Source organism: Ranitomeya variabilis, chromosome 1, assembly GCF_051348905.1.
Source record: "Ranitomeya variabilis isolate aRanVar5 chromosome 1, aRanVar5.hap1, whole genome shotgun sequence".
NCBI classification, from domain to species: Eukaryota; Metazoa; Chordata; class Amphibia; order Anura; family Dendrobatidae; genus Ranitomeya; species Ranitomeya variabilis.
In genome coordinates, this window is record NC_135232.1 from 778,437,869 (window position 1) to 778,456,647 (window position 18,779).

At 42.4% G+C, this 18,779-nt stretch overlaps 1 protein-coding gene across 1 annotated transcript in view; it reads left to right on the forward strand.

Annotated features, from left to right (window-relative positions):
* REXO1 (RNA exonuclease 1 homolog) overlaps nucleotides 1-18,779 on the forward strand; it is a 200,506-nt gene that overhangs the window by 50,317 nt on the left and 131,410 nt on the right. Inside the window, exon 4 of the mRNA XM_077272241.1 lies at nucleotides 6,360-6,564. Within this exon, the coding sequence (XP_077128356.1) occupies nucleotides 6,360-6,564 (205 nt within the window). The remainder of the gene's footprint in view (nucleotides 1-6,359; nucleotides 6,565-18,779) is intronic.

Here is an 18,779-nt window from a genome sequence, read left to right on the forward strand (position 1 = left end):
CAAAAGAATGCTATTTTGTAATAGTAGCTCCTCTCTCCGTTTCATTGATGTACCAATGCCACTTGCAATTAACCCTCCTCTTTGGGACAGGCGGAACATCAGGTTCTTCCACTCCTTTAAGAAAATACCTGGAGTTAAGTCCTCTGCTTGTAATTTTTTAGTCACTGTAAGTGGGTGCTCTAGCAATTTTTCCAGCTCAGTCACCTGATTCCACTGACTTTCATTTAGCGTCAGTTGAGGGTTAGCCATGTCTACAAGAAAGGTTTTCAGTTCAACCAAGCGCTGAATCATTAAGTAAGTACTGCCCCATCGTGTGGCTTGATCAATAATTGCCCCTTTTCCAGCACGTCTCTTCAAAATTTAGTCAACTTTAGGGGTTCTGTCAACAGTAGCCAATTTTCTCACCTTACCAGTCAGTGCAGCAGCATGTCCTTCTTGCAAACTGTCTCTTATAGCCAGATGTAGCGCATGCACAACACAGCGCATGTGATGAATGAAAGAACGTACTGACACAGTTTCAACAAGATCATGTAAACTATCATGTTGCTGTTCATCTGAAGCAAATTCAGTTTGCGCCTCAGTTACAATACTGTGTTCCTCTATTTCAAACATTTGTGTCTGTGGACCCAGAATGTTCTTCTAGCTGTTGGTCACCATCATTACTCTCATTCATTAGCTTAATAGTACTTATATTTGAAGCATTGTCAGTTACGACAGAAAGAACTTGCTCTTTTTTTAAGTTCATAGTCTTGCAGAACCTTTTCCACCAAGATCTGGAGAAACTCACTGGTGTGATGAGCTTTGGTGTCTTTTACTGCCAATGTCTTGGTAACTATTTCATTTTTGTCACAAACAAATCGGACATTGATGGAAAAATAGTTCACTCTGTGACGTGTGCAGGCATCCATTTTAAGAAACAGAAAGCATCCCTTGAGAGTTTTTTTAAGTTCTTCCTTTTGTTTAAAAGCTTCTCCGATTACTAATTTTCTAATACTCTCTCTCTCCAGAGGCTTGCGGGCCGTTTCCCCATTCAGACACAAAAGCTGGTCGTGAAAATAATGAAATAGGCACACTATCCTTTACAACAAGCTCTATGATCTGTTTTTAAAATGTATCTACTGTCATTGTCACAGTAACTTTGTCACTGACAAAATATCTTGCAACTGATGGCTGCAAAGTTCTCTGCTCCTTTGTTTGGCTGGAAGAGCTGGGCACTGGTTCATTGGTTTGGATGCAGTCTTTCTCATCCACTTCTTTCAATAATTCTGGATTAAAGCGCTGTAAATGTCTCTTTAGATTAGAAGCTCTGGTAGGAGCATTTTTATCTTTGCCTGAATATGCACTGATCTTGGCTTCACAGCATTTGTTTTTGTCTGGATCATTTGTCATACACTGACAGACATAATGTTTTCTATCTTGAGTGATGGTGAAATGTTCAAATACAGCTGATTTAATGTGACGCTTCTTTGACATTCTCAGGTTTTTAATTCTGCATTCACAATCCAAATGACAATTGTTTTTCCTAAAAACAATTGTACAAAATTGCCAGGTCGTACAACTGATATAGTGGTCAGTAATACTGTTATTCCTCATGTACTCAGTTAACTGATGCAAAGTTTGTTGAAAGGATAATACTTCTTACAATCTTCCTCTTCTGAGTATCAGCTGTGAGATGCTTGGAAGACGCACACCTAGTAAACATCTAGTCTAGAGGAGGAGCTTTACTACTAAGAATTTGCAACACATTTTCACTTTCAGTTTCATACATTGTAAGTTGTGGGGTTGGGGCAGCATGAGGTTAACCAAGTATAAGATTAGATAAGGGCAGTGGAGAACAGTGACACACAAGAAGTAAAGCCTAAGTCACACTAAACGACTTACCAACGATCACGACCAGCGATACGACCTGGCCGTGATCGTTGGTAAGTCGTTGTGTGGTCGCTGGGGAGCTGTCACAGACAGCTCTCTCCAGCGACCAACGATCAGGGGAACGACTTCTGCATCGTTGAAACTGTCTTCAACGATGCCGAAGTCCCCCTGCAGCACCCGGGTAACCAGGGTAAACATCGGGTTACTAAGTGCAAGGCCGCGCTTAGTAACCCGATGTTTACCCTGGTTACCCGGGTGCTAATGCACGCGCTGCTGCCGAGAGCTTCCCTGCACTGAATGTGTCAGCGCCGGCAGTAACAGCGGTGACGTCACCGCTGTGCTCTGCTTTACGGCCGGCGCTAACAGTCAGTGCAGGGAAGCTCTCGGCCGGAGCGTGTGCATTAGCAGCGCTCCTGCCGAAAGCAGTTTTAACCCTGTGGACGCCGGGGGACGTGACAGACATCAGAATGTGAGTATGTACTGTTTTTTTTTTTTACACTTACAATGGTAACCAGGGTAAATATCGGGTTACTAAGCGCGGCCCTGCGCTTAGTAACCCGATATTTACCCTGGTTACAAGTGAACACATCGCTGGATCGGCGTCACACATGCCGATCCAGCGATGACAGCGGGTGATCAGCGACCAAAAAATGGTCCTGATCATTCCCCAACGACCAACGATCTCCCAGCAGGGGCCTGATCGTTGGTCGCTGTCACACATAACGAGATCGTTAGCGGGATCGTTGCTACGTCACCAAAAGCGTGACGTTGCAACGATATCGTTAACGATATCGTTATGTGTGACTCAACCTTTAGAAATGTTTCTTATCTCCAGCAGAACTGCTTATCACTGTTGTTCATAGTTTGATAGAACATATATATTTGAGTAAAATTTATAAAATTCATATGAAAGTTCAATTATGAAATATTAAAACATTTTTTTTAAAGCTGGAGTCGGTACATTTCTACCGACTCCAACCAAAACTATCTCCGACTCCACGACTCCGACTCCACAGCCCTGATCAGTACCACACGGACAGGCTCCAGGGAATAAGCTTTACAGTAGGCGCTGTTCCCCGGCGTCGGGTGCTGAACACGTTTCTCGTCACTCTCCCCTGCTCTGCCGGTGATCGGAGCGAGCAGGAGAGAATGATGTGTTAGTTAAAGGGAACCCGTCACACCCCCCCCCCCCCCCCCCTCAGGCATTTGTAACTAAAAGAGCCACCTTGTGCAGCGCTAATGCTGCCTTTTGACAATGATTTTTTTGTTGTTTTTTTTTACTGCTCTACATTATAAACGTCTGTGAAGCACTTGGGGGTTCAAAGTTCTCGCAGCACATCTAGATAAGCTCCTTAGGGGGTCTAGTTTCCAAAATGGTGTGACTTTTGGGGGGTTTCCACTGTTCAGGCACATCAGCGGCTCTGCAAACAAGACATGGCGTCTGATCTCTGTTCCAGCCAATTTTGCGTTGAAAAAGTAAAATGACACTCCTTCCTTTCTGAGCTCTGTCATGCGCCCAAACAGTGGTTTACCCCCACATATGGCGTATTGGGGTCCAATTTCTCCTGTTACTTTTTTTTTTTTTTTTAAAGTTACCGTATATACTCGAGTATAAGCCGAGATTTTCAGCCCAAATTTTTGGGCTGAAAGTGCCCCTCTCAGCTTATACTCGAGTCACGGTCGGCGGCAGGGTCGGCGGGTGAGGGGGAGAGGGCGCTGAGGCATACTTACCTGCTTCCGGGGCTCCTGGCGCTGTCCCTGCAGTCCCACGGTCTCCGGGTGCCGCAGCTCTTCGCCTGTTCAGCGGTCACGTGGAACCGCTCATTAGAGAAATGAATATGGACTCCACTCCCATAGGGGTGGAGCCGCATATTCATTCCTCTAATGACGGTAACGGTGACCGCTGATAGAGGAAGAGGCTGCGGCACCGAAGACCAGCTGTCCGGGGGAAGGAGCGGGACGCCGGGAGCAGGTAAGTATTACATATTCACCTGTCCGCGTTCCACACGCCGGGCGCCGCTCCATCTTCCCGGCGTCTCTCCGCACTGACTGTGCAGGTCAGAGGGCGCGATGACGCATATAGTGTGCGCGCCGCCCTCTGCCTGATCAGTCAGTGCAGAGAGACGCCGGGACGGGACGCTGAGGAGCTGCAAGCAAGAGAGGTGAGTATGTCGTTTTTTTTTTTATTGCAGCAGCAGCAATGGCACCGCTTTCTATGGTACATCTATGGGGAAATAATGAACGGTGCAGAGCACTATATGGCACAGCTATGGGGCAATAATGAACGGTGCAGAGCACTATATGGCACAGCTATGGGGCAATAATGAACGGTGCAGAGCACTATATGGCACAGCTATGGGGCAATAATGAACGGTGCAGAGCACTATATGGCACAGCTATGGGGCAATAATGAACGTGCAGAGCCCTATATGGCACAGCTTTCTATGGTACAGCTATGGGGCAATAATGAATGGTGCAGAGCACTATATGGCACAGCTATGGGGCAATAATGAACGGTGCAGAGCACTATATGGCACAGCTTTCTATGGTACAGCTATGGGGCAATAATGAACGGTGCAGAGCACTATATGGCACAGCTTTCTATGGTACAGCTATGGGGCAATAATGAACGGTGCAGAGCACTATATGGCACAGCTTTCTATGGTACAGCTATGGGGCAATAATGAACGGTGCAGAGCACTATATGGCACAGCTATGGGGCAATAATGAACGGTGCAGAGCACTATATGGCACAGCTTTCTATGGTACAGCTATGGGGCAATAATGAATGGTGCAGAGCACTATATGGCACAGCTATGGGGCAATAATGAATGGTGCAGAGCACTATATGGCACAGCTTTCTATGGTACAGCTATGGGGCAATAATGAACGGTGCAGAGCACAATATGGCACAGCTTTCTATGGTACAGCTATGGGGCAATAATGAACGGTGCAGAGCACTATATGGCACAGCTATGGGGCAATAATGAACGGTGCAGAGCACTATATGGCACAGCTTTCTATGGTACAGCTATGGGGCAATAATGAATGGTGCAGAGCACTATATGGCACAGCTATGGGGCAATAATGAACGGTGCAGAGCACTATATGGCACAGCTTTCTATGGTACAGCTATGGGGCAATAATGAACGGTGCAGAGCACTATATGGCACAGCTTTCTATGGTACAGCTATGGGGCAATAATGAACGGTGCAGAGCACTATATGGCACAGCTATGGGGCAATAATGAACGGTGCAGAGCACTATATGGCACAGCTTTCTATGGTACAGCTATGGGGCAATAATGAATGGTGCAGAGCACTATATGGCACAGCTATGGGGCAATAATGAACGGTGCAGAGCACTATATGGCACAGCTTTCTATGGTACAGCTATGGGGCAATAATGAACGGTGCAGAGCACTATATGGCACAGCTATGGGGCAATAATGAACGGTGCAGAGCACTATATGGCACAGCTTTCTATGGTACAGCTATGGGGCAATAATGAATGGTGCAGAGCACTATATGGCACAGCTATGGGGCAATAATGAACGGTGCAGAGCACTATATGGCACAGCTTTCTATGGTACAGCTATGGGGCAATAATGAACGGTGCAGAGCACTATATGGCACAGCTTTCTATGGTACAGCTATGGGGCAATAATGAACGGTGCAGAGCACTATATGGCACAGCTATGGGGCAATAATGAACGGTGCAGAGCACTATATGGCACAGCTTTCTATGGTACAGCTATGGGGCAATAATGAACGGTGCAGAGCACTATATGGCACAGCTACGGGGCCATAATGAACGGTATGGAGCATCTATTTTTATTTTTCAAATTCACTGGTAGCTGCTGCATTTTCCACCCTAGGCTTATACTCGAGTCAATAAGTTTTCCCAGTTTTTTGTGGCAAAATTAGGGGGGTCGGCTTATACTCGGGTCGGCTTATACTCGAGTATATGCCTTAAATGATCTTTTTTTTTTTTTTTTTTTTTTTTAAAGATTCCAAATTTTCCTGTGAAGCACCTTGAAGGGTTAATATACTTCTTGAATGTGGTTTTGAGCACCTTGAGGGGTGCAGTTTTTAGAATGGTGTCACTTTTGGGTATTTTCTATCATATAGACCCCTCAAAGTGACTTCAAATGTGATGTGGTCCCTTAAAAAAAAAAAAAAAAAAAAAAAATGGTGTTGTAAAAATGAGAAATTGATGGTCAACTCAGAATTATCGGGATCTGTTGAAGCGTTCCAGAGTTAATACCTCATAAATGGACAGTGGTCATTAACATGCAACCACCCTTGGGGGTAATATTAATTGCATTACTAATATTGAGCAGAATTATGTATGCTGACATACTTCCCCCCCCCCCCCCCCCCCATCCCTCTGGTGCTTCACGAGAACTAAAGCAATGTTCTTTATACAATATCAAGCATGTAAAGTTATCATTGTTTGGGTTTTTTTTTTTTTTTTTTTTGTTCCTTCAGGTAGATTCGCCTAGTTCAGCCTCTATTCAGCCTTACAGACGCCTAAACCCTCAGGAAATTTGCTATCAGAGAATCCAGAAAGCCCAGGAGCAAGCTGCACAACTGATTGCTCAACAAAAAGCATCTCTCTTGCCCAGTATTACTCAGGAGACGGAGCCCATGAAAAGGATAGCAAAACTGTCTGGTTCTCTTTCTTCTATTATTTGTAAGTAATTAAATATGTACTATATTAAAGAAAAAAATATCTAAATTGTCCGCAACTGTTGATAAATGCATACATGTTAGTTCATTTTGATGACAGAGGGATCTGGATATTTCATGGCGCTGGTAGCCAGAATAATCTTCATGTCTGTGACACTACATGTACTAATAAAAACTGAATGATTAAATTATAAACCTGGTACATTATCAAAATGTCACCTATTACTTTAATCACTTATTGTCACACATCATACCTCTACATGGAGCCAGCACCCAAGAGTAACTGCTTAACATTTTAACCTCCTAAATATTGCTGTTAATTGGATTTGTAGCATTTAAATGGGTTAACCCCTTTACCCCAAAACCTGATTTCACCTTCTTGACCAGGCCAAATTTTTACAATTCTGACCACTGTCAGGGAATTGGGCTGCAAGCTTAAATCAAGGACTTCTAAGGTGGTATTTTCTGAAATACTGCCTGTACCATGTGCCACGAAGGAGAGGCAATGGGAGATTAGGGAGGTTAATAAGTGGCTCAAGAATTGGTGTAGGAAGTAGGGGTTTGGGTTCCTGCAGAACTGGGCCGACTTCTCAGTTGGCTACAGGTTCTACGCTAGGGACGGGTTAGAAGGTTGGAGGAGTGTTTAAACTAGGGATTGGGGGGGGAGGGTAGTGCAGATAGAGACCTGGGCACAAATAAAGAAATTGGGGGTGGGGTTAGAACAGCTAATAATTTAAAAAAGAATAGAGGTACGGAAAGATACGTAAAGTGCATGTATACTAATGCCAGAAGCCTCGCCAACAAAATGGACGAATTAGAATTAATGTTGTTGGAGCATAATTATGACATGGTGGGGATATCTGTAACATGGCTGGATGAGAGCCATGACTGGGCTGTTAACTTACAGGGCTATAGTCTGTTCAGAAATGACCTAACGGATAAGCGAGGGGGAGGTGTGTCTATAGGTAAAATCATCCTTAAAACCCATCCTGCGTGATAATATAGGTGAATCTAATGAAAATGTAGAGTCCCTGTGGGTGGAGATAAGGGGAGGGGGGGAAATAACAAATTACTGATAGGGGGATAGCTTTTGATACATAAAATGAGAATAATGGGGATAGGGGAAAATATGTGTAAGTGGGTTAAGAGCTGGCTCAGGGATAGGAAACAAAGGGTGGTTATTAATGGAACACACTCGGAATGGGTCGCGGTTAGTAGTGGGGTACCACAGGGGTCAGTATTGGGCCCTCTTCTTTTTAACATATTTATTAATGACCTTGTAGGGGGCATTCAGAGTAGAATTTCAATATTTGCAGATGACCCTAAACTCTGCAGGGTAATCAATACAGGGGAGGACAATTTTATATTACAGGATGATTTATGTAAACTAGAAGCTTGGGCTGATAAATGGCAAATGAGCTTTGAGGATAAATGTAAGGTTATGCACTTGGGCAGAAGAAATAAGATGTATAGTTATGTGCTTAATAGTAAGGCTATGTGCACACGTTCCGGATTTTTCGCTTTTTTTTCCGGCGGTTTTCCACTGCAAAAAATGCTTAAACGCTTACATTAAGCATCCCATCAATTTAATGCATTCCGCAATTTTTGTTCCCATGCTTTCACGGAAAAAAACGCATCGTGGGAAAAAAACCCAGCATGTTCATTAATTTTGCGGATTTTTTCGCAGATTTGCCGCTATATTATTGCATTGGGAATCTCCAGAAAAATCCTCAAGAAACGCGAGCGGATTTCCTGCAAAAGTAGTCCGCATTTGGAAACTTTCCTGAACGTGTGCACATAGCCTAAAACTCTGGGCAAAACTGTCACTGAAAAAGACCTGGGTGTATGGGTGGACGATAAACTCACATTTAGTGGCCAGTGTCAGGCAGCTGCTACAAAGGCAAATAAAAGAGGCATAGATGCTCATGAGGAGAACATAATTTTACCTCTATACAAGTCACTAGTTAGACCACACTTAGAATACTGTGTACAGTTCTGGTCTCCGATGTATAAGAAAGACATAGCTGAACTAGAGCAGGTGCAGAGAAGAGCGACCAAGGTTATTAGAGGACTGGGGGGTCTGCAATACCAAGATAGGCAATTACACTTGGGGCTATTTAGTTTGGAAAAATGAAGGCTTAGGGGCAATCTTATTACAATGTATAAATATATGAGGGGCCAGTACAAAGACCTTTCTAATGATCTTTTTAATCCTAGACCTGAGACGGGGACATGGGTGCATCCTCTACATCTGGAGGAAAGAAGGTTTAACCCCTTAAGCCCCGAGGGTGGTTTGCACGTTAATGACCGGGCCAATTTTTACAATTCTGACCACTGTCCCTTTATGAGGTTATAACTCTAGAACGCTTCAACGGATCTTGGCGATTCTGACATTTTCTCGAGACATATTGTACTTCATGATAGTGGTAAAATTTATTCGATATAACTTGCGTTTATTTGTGAAAAAAATGGTAATTTGGCGAAAATTTTGAAAATTTCGCAATTTTCCAACTTTGAATTTTTATGCCCTTAAATCACAGAGATATGTCACGCAAAATACTTAGTAAATAATATTTCCCACATGTCGACTTTACATCAGCACAATTTTGGAACCAACATTTTTTTTTGTTAGGGAGTTATAAGGGTTAAAAGTTGACCAGCAATTTCTCATTTTTACAACACCATTTTTTTTAGGGACCACATCTCATTTGAAGTCATTTTGAGGGGTCTATATGATAGGAAATACCCAAGTGTGACACCATTCTAAAAACTGCACCCCTCAAGGTGCTCAAAACCACATTCAAGAAGTTTATTAACCCTTCAGGTGTTTTACAGGAATTTTTGGAATGTTTAAATAAAAATGAACATTTAACTTTTTTTCACACACAATTTATTTCAGCTCCAGTTTGTCTTATTTTACCAAGGGTAACAGGAGAAAATGGACCCCAAAAGTTGTTGTACAATTTGTCCTGAGTACGCTGATACCCCATATGTGGGGGTAAACCACTGTTTGGGCGCATGGCAGAGCTCGGAAGGGAAGGAGCGCCATTTGACTTTTCAATGCAAAATTGACTGGAATTGAGATGGGACGCCATGTTGCGATTGGAGAGTCCCTGATGTGCCTAAACATTGAAACCCCCCACAAGTGACACCATTTTGGAAAGTAGACCCCCTAAGGAACTTATCTAGATGTGTTTTGAGAGCTTTGAACCTCCAAGTGTTTCACTACAGCTTATAACGCAGAGCCGTGAAAATAAAAATTCTTTTTTTTTTTCACAAAAATGATTTTTTAGCCCCCAGTTTTGTATTTTCACAAGGGTAACAGGATAAATTGGACCCCAATAGTAGTTGTCCAATTTGTCCTGAGTACACTGATACCCCATATGTGGGGGGGAACCACTGTTTGGGCGCATGGCAGAGCTCGGAAGGGAAGGAGCTCCATTTGGCATGCAGACTTAGATGGATTGGTCTGCAGGCGTCACGTTGCATTTGCAGAGCCCCTGATGTACCCAAACAGTAGAAACCACCAAGAAGTGACCCCATATTGGAAACTAGACTTCTCAAGGAACTTATCTAGATGTGTTGTGAGAACTTTGAACCCCCAAGTGTTTAACTACAGTTTACAGCGCAGAGCCGTGAAAATGAAAAATCTTTTTTTCCCACAAAAATTTTTAGCCCCCCAAATTTTTATTTTCTCAAGGATAATAAGAGAACTTGGACCCCAAAAGTTGTTGTCCAATTAGTCCCGAGTACGCTGATACCCCTTATGTTGGGTAAACCCCTGTTTGGGCGCACGGGAGAGCTTGGAAGGGAAGGAGCACTGTTTTACTTTTTTAACGCAGAATTGGCTGGAATTGAGATCGGACGCCATGTCGCGTTTGGAGAGCCCCTGATGTGCCTGAACAGTGGAAACTCCCCAATTCTACCTGAATCCCTAATCCAAACACACCCCTAACCCTAATCCCAACGGTAACCCTAACCACACCCTTAACCCTGACACACCCCTAACTCTAATCCCAACCCTAATCCCAACTGTAAATGTAATCCTAACCCTAACTTTAGCCCCAACCCTAATCCTATCTTTAGCTCCAACCCTAGCCCTAACCCTAACCCTAGCCCTAACCCTAACCCTAATCCTAATGGGAAAATGGAAATAAATACATTTTTTTTATTTTATTATTTTTCCCTAACTAAGGGGGTGATGAAGGGGGGTTTGATTTACTTTTATAGCGTTTTTTATATCGGATTTTTATGATTGGCAGCTGTCAGACACTAAAAGACGCTTTTTTATAGCAAAAAAGTTTTTGCATCTCCACATTTTGAGAGCTATAATTTTTCCATATTTTAGTCCACAGAGTCATGTGAGGTCTTGTTTTTTGCGCGACAAGTTGATGTTTTTATTGGTAACATTTTCGGACACGTGACAGTTTTTGACCACTTTTTATTCCGATTTTTGTGAGGCAGAATGACCAAAAAACAGCTATTCATGGATTTCTTTTGGGGGAGGCGTTTATGCCGTTCCACGTTTGGTAAAATGGATAAAGCAGTTTTATTCGTCGGGTCAGTAAGATTACAGTGATATCTCATTTATATCATTTTTTTATGTTTTTGCGCTTTTATACGATAAAAGCTATTTTATAGAAAAAATAATTATTTTGGCATCGCTTTATTCTGAGGACTATAACTTTTTAATTTTTTTGCTTATGATGCTGTATGGCGGCTCGTTTTTTGCGGGACAAGATGACGTTTTCAGTGGTACCATGGTTATTTATATCCGTCTTTTTGATCGCGTGTTATTCCACTTTATGTTCGGCGGTATGATAATAAAGCGTTTTTTGGCTCGTTTTTTTTTTTTTTTCTTACGGTGTTCACTGAAGGGGTTAACTAGTGGGACAGCTTTATAGGTTGGGTCGTTACGGATGCGGCGATACTAAATATGTGTACTTTTATTGTTTTGTTTTTTTATTTAGATAAAGAAATGTATTTATGGGAATAATATATATATATTTTTTTTTTAATTTAGGAATTTTTTATTTATTTTTTTTTTTACACGTGGATTTTTTATTTTTTTTTTACTCTTTTACTTTGTCCCAGGGGGGGACATCACAGATCACTGATCTGACAGTTTGCACAGCACTCTGTCAGATCGGCGACCTGTCTTAGAGCGCTGCAGGCTTACCAGAGCCTGGTCTGCACCCGGAAGTAATCCCTGCAGGACCCGGATGCAGCCCTGCGGCCATTTTGGATCCGGGGCCTGCAGGGATAGGAGGTAAGAGACCCTCGCAGCAACGCGATCACATCGTGTTGCTCCGGGGGTCTCAGGGAAGCCCGCAGGGAGCCCCCTCCCTGCGCGATGCTTACTTATACCGCCAGGGTTAATGTGCCGGGGGCGGTCCGTGATAATCAGCTGACACCCGGCCGCGATCGGCCACGCTCCCCCCGTGAGCGCTGCCGATCGCGCTGGACGTACTATCCCGTCACTGGGAATTAAGTCCCAGGTCACTTTGACGGGATAGTACGTCCAATGGGATTAAGGGGTTAAGCATAATAACAGACGCAGATTCTTTACTGTAAGAGCAGTGAGACTATGGAACTCTCTGCCGTATGATGTTGTAATGAGTGATTCATTACTTAAATTTAAGAGGGGACTGGATGCCTTTCTTGAAAAGTATAATGTTACAGGTTATATATACTAGATTCCTTGATAGGGCATTGATCCAGGGAACTAGTCTGATTGCCGTATGTGGAGTCAGGAATTTAATTTTTTCCCTCAGTGTGGAGCTTAGTGTTTGCCACATGTTTTTATTTTTTTGCCTTTCTCTGGATCAACATGTTGGGGCATGTTACGTTAGGCTATGGGTTGAACTTGATGGACTTAAAGGCTATGTTCACAGGCTGCGGATTTTGCTGCGGATCCGCAGCGTTTCCGCAGCAGTTTCCTGTGCGTTTACAGTACAATGTAAACCTATGGGATACACAATCCGCAGTGCACATGCTGCAGAAAAAAAACGCGCGGAAGCGCTGCGGTTTACATTCCACAGCATGTCAATTCTTTGTGCGGTATCCGCAGCTGTTTTACACCTGCTCCATAATAGAAAACTGCAGTGGAATCCGCACAAAAACCTTGGTAAATCCGCAGTAATTCTGCAGGAAATCCGCAGGTAAAATGCAGTGCATAAAATCCGCAGACCTCAAGAATACGTGTGCACATACCCAAAGTCTTCCTTCAACCTTAATAACTATGTTACTATGTATGTATGTTACTTTGAGGTAATAGCTCTAAAATACTTCAACAGATCCTATAGATTGAGATTTTTTTGTGACATATTGTACTTCATGCTAATGGTAAAATGTTTTCGATATAACTTGCATTTATTTGTTAAAATATCGGAAATTTGGTGAAAATTTTTAAAGTTTTTGCGATTTTCAAACTTTTTCATTTTTATACCCTTTTAGCTCTGGTTTTCTGACTATGCACCAAAAAGTCAAAATCTTCTGCATTTACAGGGGTCCATCTGGCGTATGAGGATGTGGGACTATGGGTGAAAAATTGGTGGGCATGCAAATTTGCCTGGGCCACCATAAGACTTATTATTTCCTTGCTGAAAAAGAATTTTAAAGTCAATTTCAGTCAGACCTGTAATGTCAAATTGGATTCCTGACCTGCCCATGAAATGCAGAATAACGGGCTAATAATTTTCGGTTGGTGGAATCTATATGGGATCGATTGCTGAGGGGGTTGCCTGGGTCTTGGAGCGACTTGCTGGGGTCCCTCCTCACTAGATAAGGAGGAGGAAGAACAATAGAGGAATGTGGGGATCTTTCTTACTTCCTGAATCCGTGTCAGTAAATACTGAAACGGGGATTTGGGAACTGCTGCTGTGATCACAGATCAGTCACATAGCAGGCAGCACACAGCACAGGAAATGGCTGGAGACAGATCACAGGAGGATCACACTGGCCCCCAATGATATTCTTTCTCTCGGTAACACGGAATATACAACCGCTCTGCACGCCAACTCTGAGGTATAGTAAAGATGTTGTGCACAGCATTGATCGTCATTTTAGATTAATCCTTTTAATGCTGGTTGGCCAGTAACTATTTTTCAGAGCACCAATCACAGCATATTGCATGTTTGTGTGTGTGTGTGTGTGTGTGTGTGTGTGTGTTTATATTTTTTCATACAATGTGTGCAGAATTAATAGGCACGTGAATATTTTGACAATATCATTTTTATGCAGATTTTCCATCTCCAAGCTGTATAAACTTGAGGTTATTGGATGAAGCCGGTGATGTGTAATGAGGGTGGGTGCAGGTTAACCGCCGGAGCGACTTTCGTTTTTCACTCCCCTTCTTTCCAGAGCCTTAACTTTTTTTTTAATTTTCCATCAATATGGCCATGTGAGGGCTTATTTTTGCAGGAGCAGTTGTACTTTTGAACGATACCATTGGTTCTACCATGTTGTGTAACAGAAAACGGGAAAAAAATTCCAAGTACAATGAAATTGCAAAAAAAGTGCAATCCCACACTTGTTTTTTGTTTGGCATTTTTGCTAGTTTCTCTAAAATCCTAAAAGTGACCTGCCATTGTGATTCTCAGGGTCATTACGAGTTCATAGACACCAAACATGTCTAGGTTCTCTTTTATCTAAGTGGTAAAAAAAAATCCAAAGTTTGTTAAAAAAAACAAAAAAACAATTGCGCAATTTTCCGATACGACTCCATTTTTTGTGATCTGGGGTCGGTTGAGGGCTTATTTTGTGTGTCGAGCTGGCGTTTTTAATTATACCACTTTTGTGCAGATGCGTTCTTTTGATCGCTATTTTGGCAGTTTGATTTTTTTTCTGCTCTCTACGCCGTTTAGTGATCAGGTTAATCCGTTCTTTTTAATTGATCGGGCAATTCTGAACTCGGCGATACCAAATATGTGTAGTTTTTTGTTTTTTTTTTTACTTTTTTTTGGTTGGGGCGAAAGGGGGGGTGATTTGAACTTTTTATATTTTTCTTACATTTTTTTTTTTTAGATTTTTAATCACTTTTTTTTTTTTTTTTTTTTAAAGTTTTGGCATGCTTCAATAGCCTCCATGGGAGGCTAGACACACCCACTACTGGATCGCCTCTGCTACATAGAGGTGATGCACAGATCACCTCTATATAGCTGAATTACAGTATTGCTGTGAGTGCGGACCACAGGGTGGGGCTCATAGCAACCCGTCAACAACCATAGAGGTCTTCAGGAGACCTCTGGTTGTGATGGCAACGCACCGAAGACCCCCTATTACGTTCCCATTGCGGTCACATGTCAGCTGTTGAAAACAGCTGACATGTTGCAGCTTTATGGTGGGCTCACTGCCAGAGCCCACCTCAAAGCGGGGGGGGGGGGGTGATACTTCCAGCTGGTGTACTATTCCGTCAGCTGGCAGAAAGGGGTTAAGTATATAACACCATTGATCAAGGTGTGCAGAAATTATTAGGCAGCTTGTTTTCCTCTGGCAATATGGGCCAAAAAAGTGATTTAAAGGACTATGAAAAGGCAAAAATTTCTTACAGAAGCCTTAGAGGGATGCAGCAGTATTAAAATCACTAAGTTCTTGGGGCGTGATTACAGAACCATCTTTTAAAAGTTTTTTGTTGCAAATAGTCAACAGTCGCCCAAAAAATAAACGTGTTGAGAAAAAGACACACATTAACTGCCAAAGATTTGGGAAGAATCAAATTTGAAGAGACCAGGAAGCCATTATCCTCCAGTCAAATTCCAGAACTGCAACCTCCCTGGAGAGCCCAGAAAAAAAAAGGTGCTTGAAGGCATGGCCAAAGTATGGAGGCTGAAACCTGACCATCACTAAATAAAACACAAGAAACTTCACTGAATAAGACACAAGAAACTTCAAGACTGGGCCAAGAAATATCTGGGGACAGGTTTTTCAAAGATTTTATGGACTGACGAGATGATGGGGACTCTTGACGGACCAGATGGATGGTCTGTGGCTGGATCAGTAACTGGCACAGTCCTCCACTTCAGAAAAAAAGTGTCTATATTGGTCACGGATCATTATTTGTTAAATGGCAGAGATGTGTTTTGAGGAGTTTGCTTATTCTCATTTTACCAGGTGAAAATAAACAATTGAGATGGGAAGATTTACATTTTTTCATTTTGTTGCATAATAATTCTGCACACATGAAGATTCTCCTAAGAAAGACAAAATCTCACTTTTTTACTTTTTTAAATATTCAGGTTTATTAACCCTTTTGTATTAACTAATAGCACTGTAGTTGTCCAATAATTAAAATTGTTGAATACAAATTGTGTTATTGTGTGCACAGTGTCGTTTTTGTCAATATTTTTGTTGAGGAATGAAAAAATAAAAAGGCAGCCTCAACATTTTGTTAGGTTACTTTTGCAGGATGAACACCCATTTTCCAGTTTGAGGATGCATAACATTTTTTTTTCTTGTTTGCTGATTTTTCGATATTGTGTTTGCAAAACCATTCTAACATGGTGTGTTTATTTTCATGTGTTCTGAGAGCTATAACTATTTTTATTCTTTTTTTTTTTTTCTCGTTGCATTTATGGACCTGAGTGGGGTTTGTGGGTTTTTTTGATACTTGGTTCCACTAGGGGACTTGATTAGGCTGATCTCTGCTCTATCCAATTAGACCTGTCCATTTCAGGCCCAGCGACAAACAAGCATATATTGCCCAAGGTTTCATCCACATTACTTGGATGATTTTCTTCCATGTAACCATATTTTACACCAGTGTACGATCTGTTTTCTAACACATTTTAAAAAATGTACATGATATAGTTTTCCAGGTTTATAACAAAGATGTCTGTAAAAATCAGATGCCATGTGGCTACTCTGTCTTATCCGACATTTATTTATTTTTTTTTCATAAAGTTCCGTCAGCGGAGAGATATGTTATACCTCGGAGAATATACTGATACAAAACCAATTGTTTTTTTCTATAAAATGTTTTTTATTGTGTAAAAGCAACAAAACATAAAAATTGGTATCGCTGTAATCGTACTGACCCGAAGAATAAAACTGTTCACTTTTACCACACAGCGAACTGCACAACTGTTGCTTTCCCCTCTGCACTTTTACTTTCACCTTCACATTTCTCCATTATATGTATAGGGCCTAACTTCGGGGGCCCCAATCTCATGACGGGGGGATGCTAGCGAGCTGTAACATGCACAGTATTCTGCTCCTGTGGGTGGAGAGGGGGTGTGCCAAATTTCACCCAAATCGGGTGAGAACTGTGGATTTGTATAGAGCGGGCTACAACAGATTTTGAGATAGAGAGATATATATATATATATATATATATATATATATATATATATATATTAGTATTACGTGCACAAAAAGGGTACTAATAAACGTCAACTCGTCCCTCAAAAAAACAAGAAATTAAAATTTGCAGCGCTATATTTTGAGAGCTATAATTTTTCTTTATTTTTTGGATAAAAATAATCACACTGTCCTGAAGAATAAAGTTGTCAAGTCACTTATACCGCACTAGGAACAGCATAAAAAATAAAACCCAATATTTCACCTCTTGATTTGCTCATTCTTCCTCCCAAAGATCGCAGTAAGCGTGTGGAAGATTCCCTATAATGAGGCAGATGGAGACGCTTTGGGTGTTGTCTGGCCTGTGTTCTGGCAGTGTCTGCCTTTTTTTAAGCAACATAAATTCCCGGACCACCACAGTTGTGTGCATCTCCTGGGGGGAAAAAAACAAAACACTGCTGAACAGAATGCCTCATTATAGTGAATGGCTCCTTCTGGGGTTTTATTTGAATCCCGTCATTTGGCGATTTAGTTGTAAACCCGATGTAAGTGCTCAGCATAGAGTTCAGGCTAAATGTGATCCCAATTATTTTGTAAAATGTTCCCAATAAAAGCTTCAACAAAATCCACAAAAAAATCAAGTTTCCACTCAGGTCCGTCATCTGTCAGTGGAAATATAGGGGTCTTCCCCATTACTGGTAGCGCAAAGGCTCTGGAAAAGCGCAATGGCTCTCCCTCACTAAAAATAAACAAATTCCAGAAAATTCTGCCCTCCCAAATCCAAATGCCCCTCCCTTCTGAGCCCCACAGTGTGCCTAAACCACACTTGGCGCCTATATGTTTGGCATTTCTGTAATGATGAGAGCCTACTTAATTTACAGGGTGCATTATGGTGACAATTTGTTCTATAGAAAATATAAAAATCAGTCTGATTCATAGTCTCGCCCCCTATAATTGTTACACATAAGCTGTAGTATCCTTTTTAAAAAAAAAAAAAAAAAAAAATAGTTTTGGTTGTGTTTAAAAGGTGGCTCAATGTCAGTCCTCGAACACTTAAATGGAACCTCCAGGTTCCCCCCAGGGCATTTTTAAGTAATAAAAGCCACCTTCAGCAGCACTAAGGCTGGATTCTGTGAAGGTGGCTCTTATGTTTAGCATCCCTAGGAAATAATCACTTTTATAAATTTGGCTTCATACCTCTATTGAGTCGGGGAGGTATGATTTGTCCCTGACTCAAGCGCCTCGCAGCCGTCCATCATCCCACCCGGCGCCGCCTCCTCTCTGTCGTGATGTTACCGGCACCTTCGTGTAGCCGAGGCCCCAAATCCCGTCATGCAGTGTGTTGTGGTGTATTCACACTGCGGATCTGGGAGTCTGACGCCTGCACAGTGGAACGGGTCATCGTGCTCCATTAAACATTGTGCCAAAGTCTCACGAGATTCGGCACGGTCTTCAATAAAGCACGGTGACCCGCTTCACTGCACAGGCGCCAGATTCCCAGCCCTGCACTGCGGGGCAGGACCTGGGGCCTCCGCTGTGCGCAGGTGTGATCTACTTATATCACTTGATGTAAGTTCCAGGACAACGCGCACGGCGCATGCCCGAGAAATAATTGCGGAGTGCGGGTGACGGCACAAGACAGGAGGCAGCGCCCGGTGGGATGATGGACGGCTGTGAGGCGACAAATCATACCTCCCTGACTCAATAGAGGTATGATGCCAAATTTATAAAAGTCATTATTTCAGCGTTCCTAGGGATAATAAACATAAGAGCCTCCTTGACAGAATGCAGCCTTAGTGCTGCTGAAGGTGGCTCTTTTACCTAAGTAGGCCCGGGGGTGTGTGACAGGTTCCCTTTAATATCTTTTAAAAATAGGATTTGGCTAGTTTTAATATAGAGCAGCAATAAGGGCCCCACCACTCC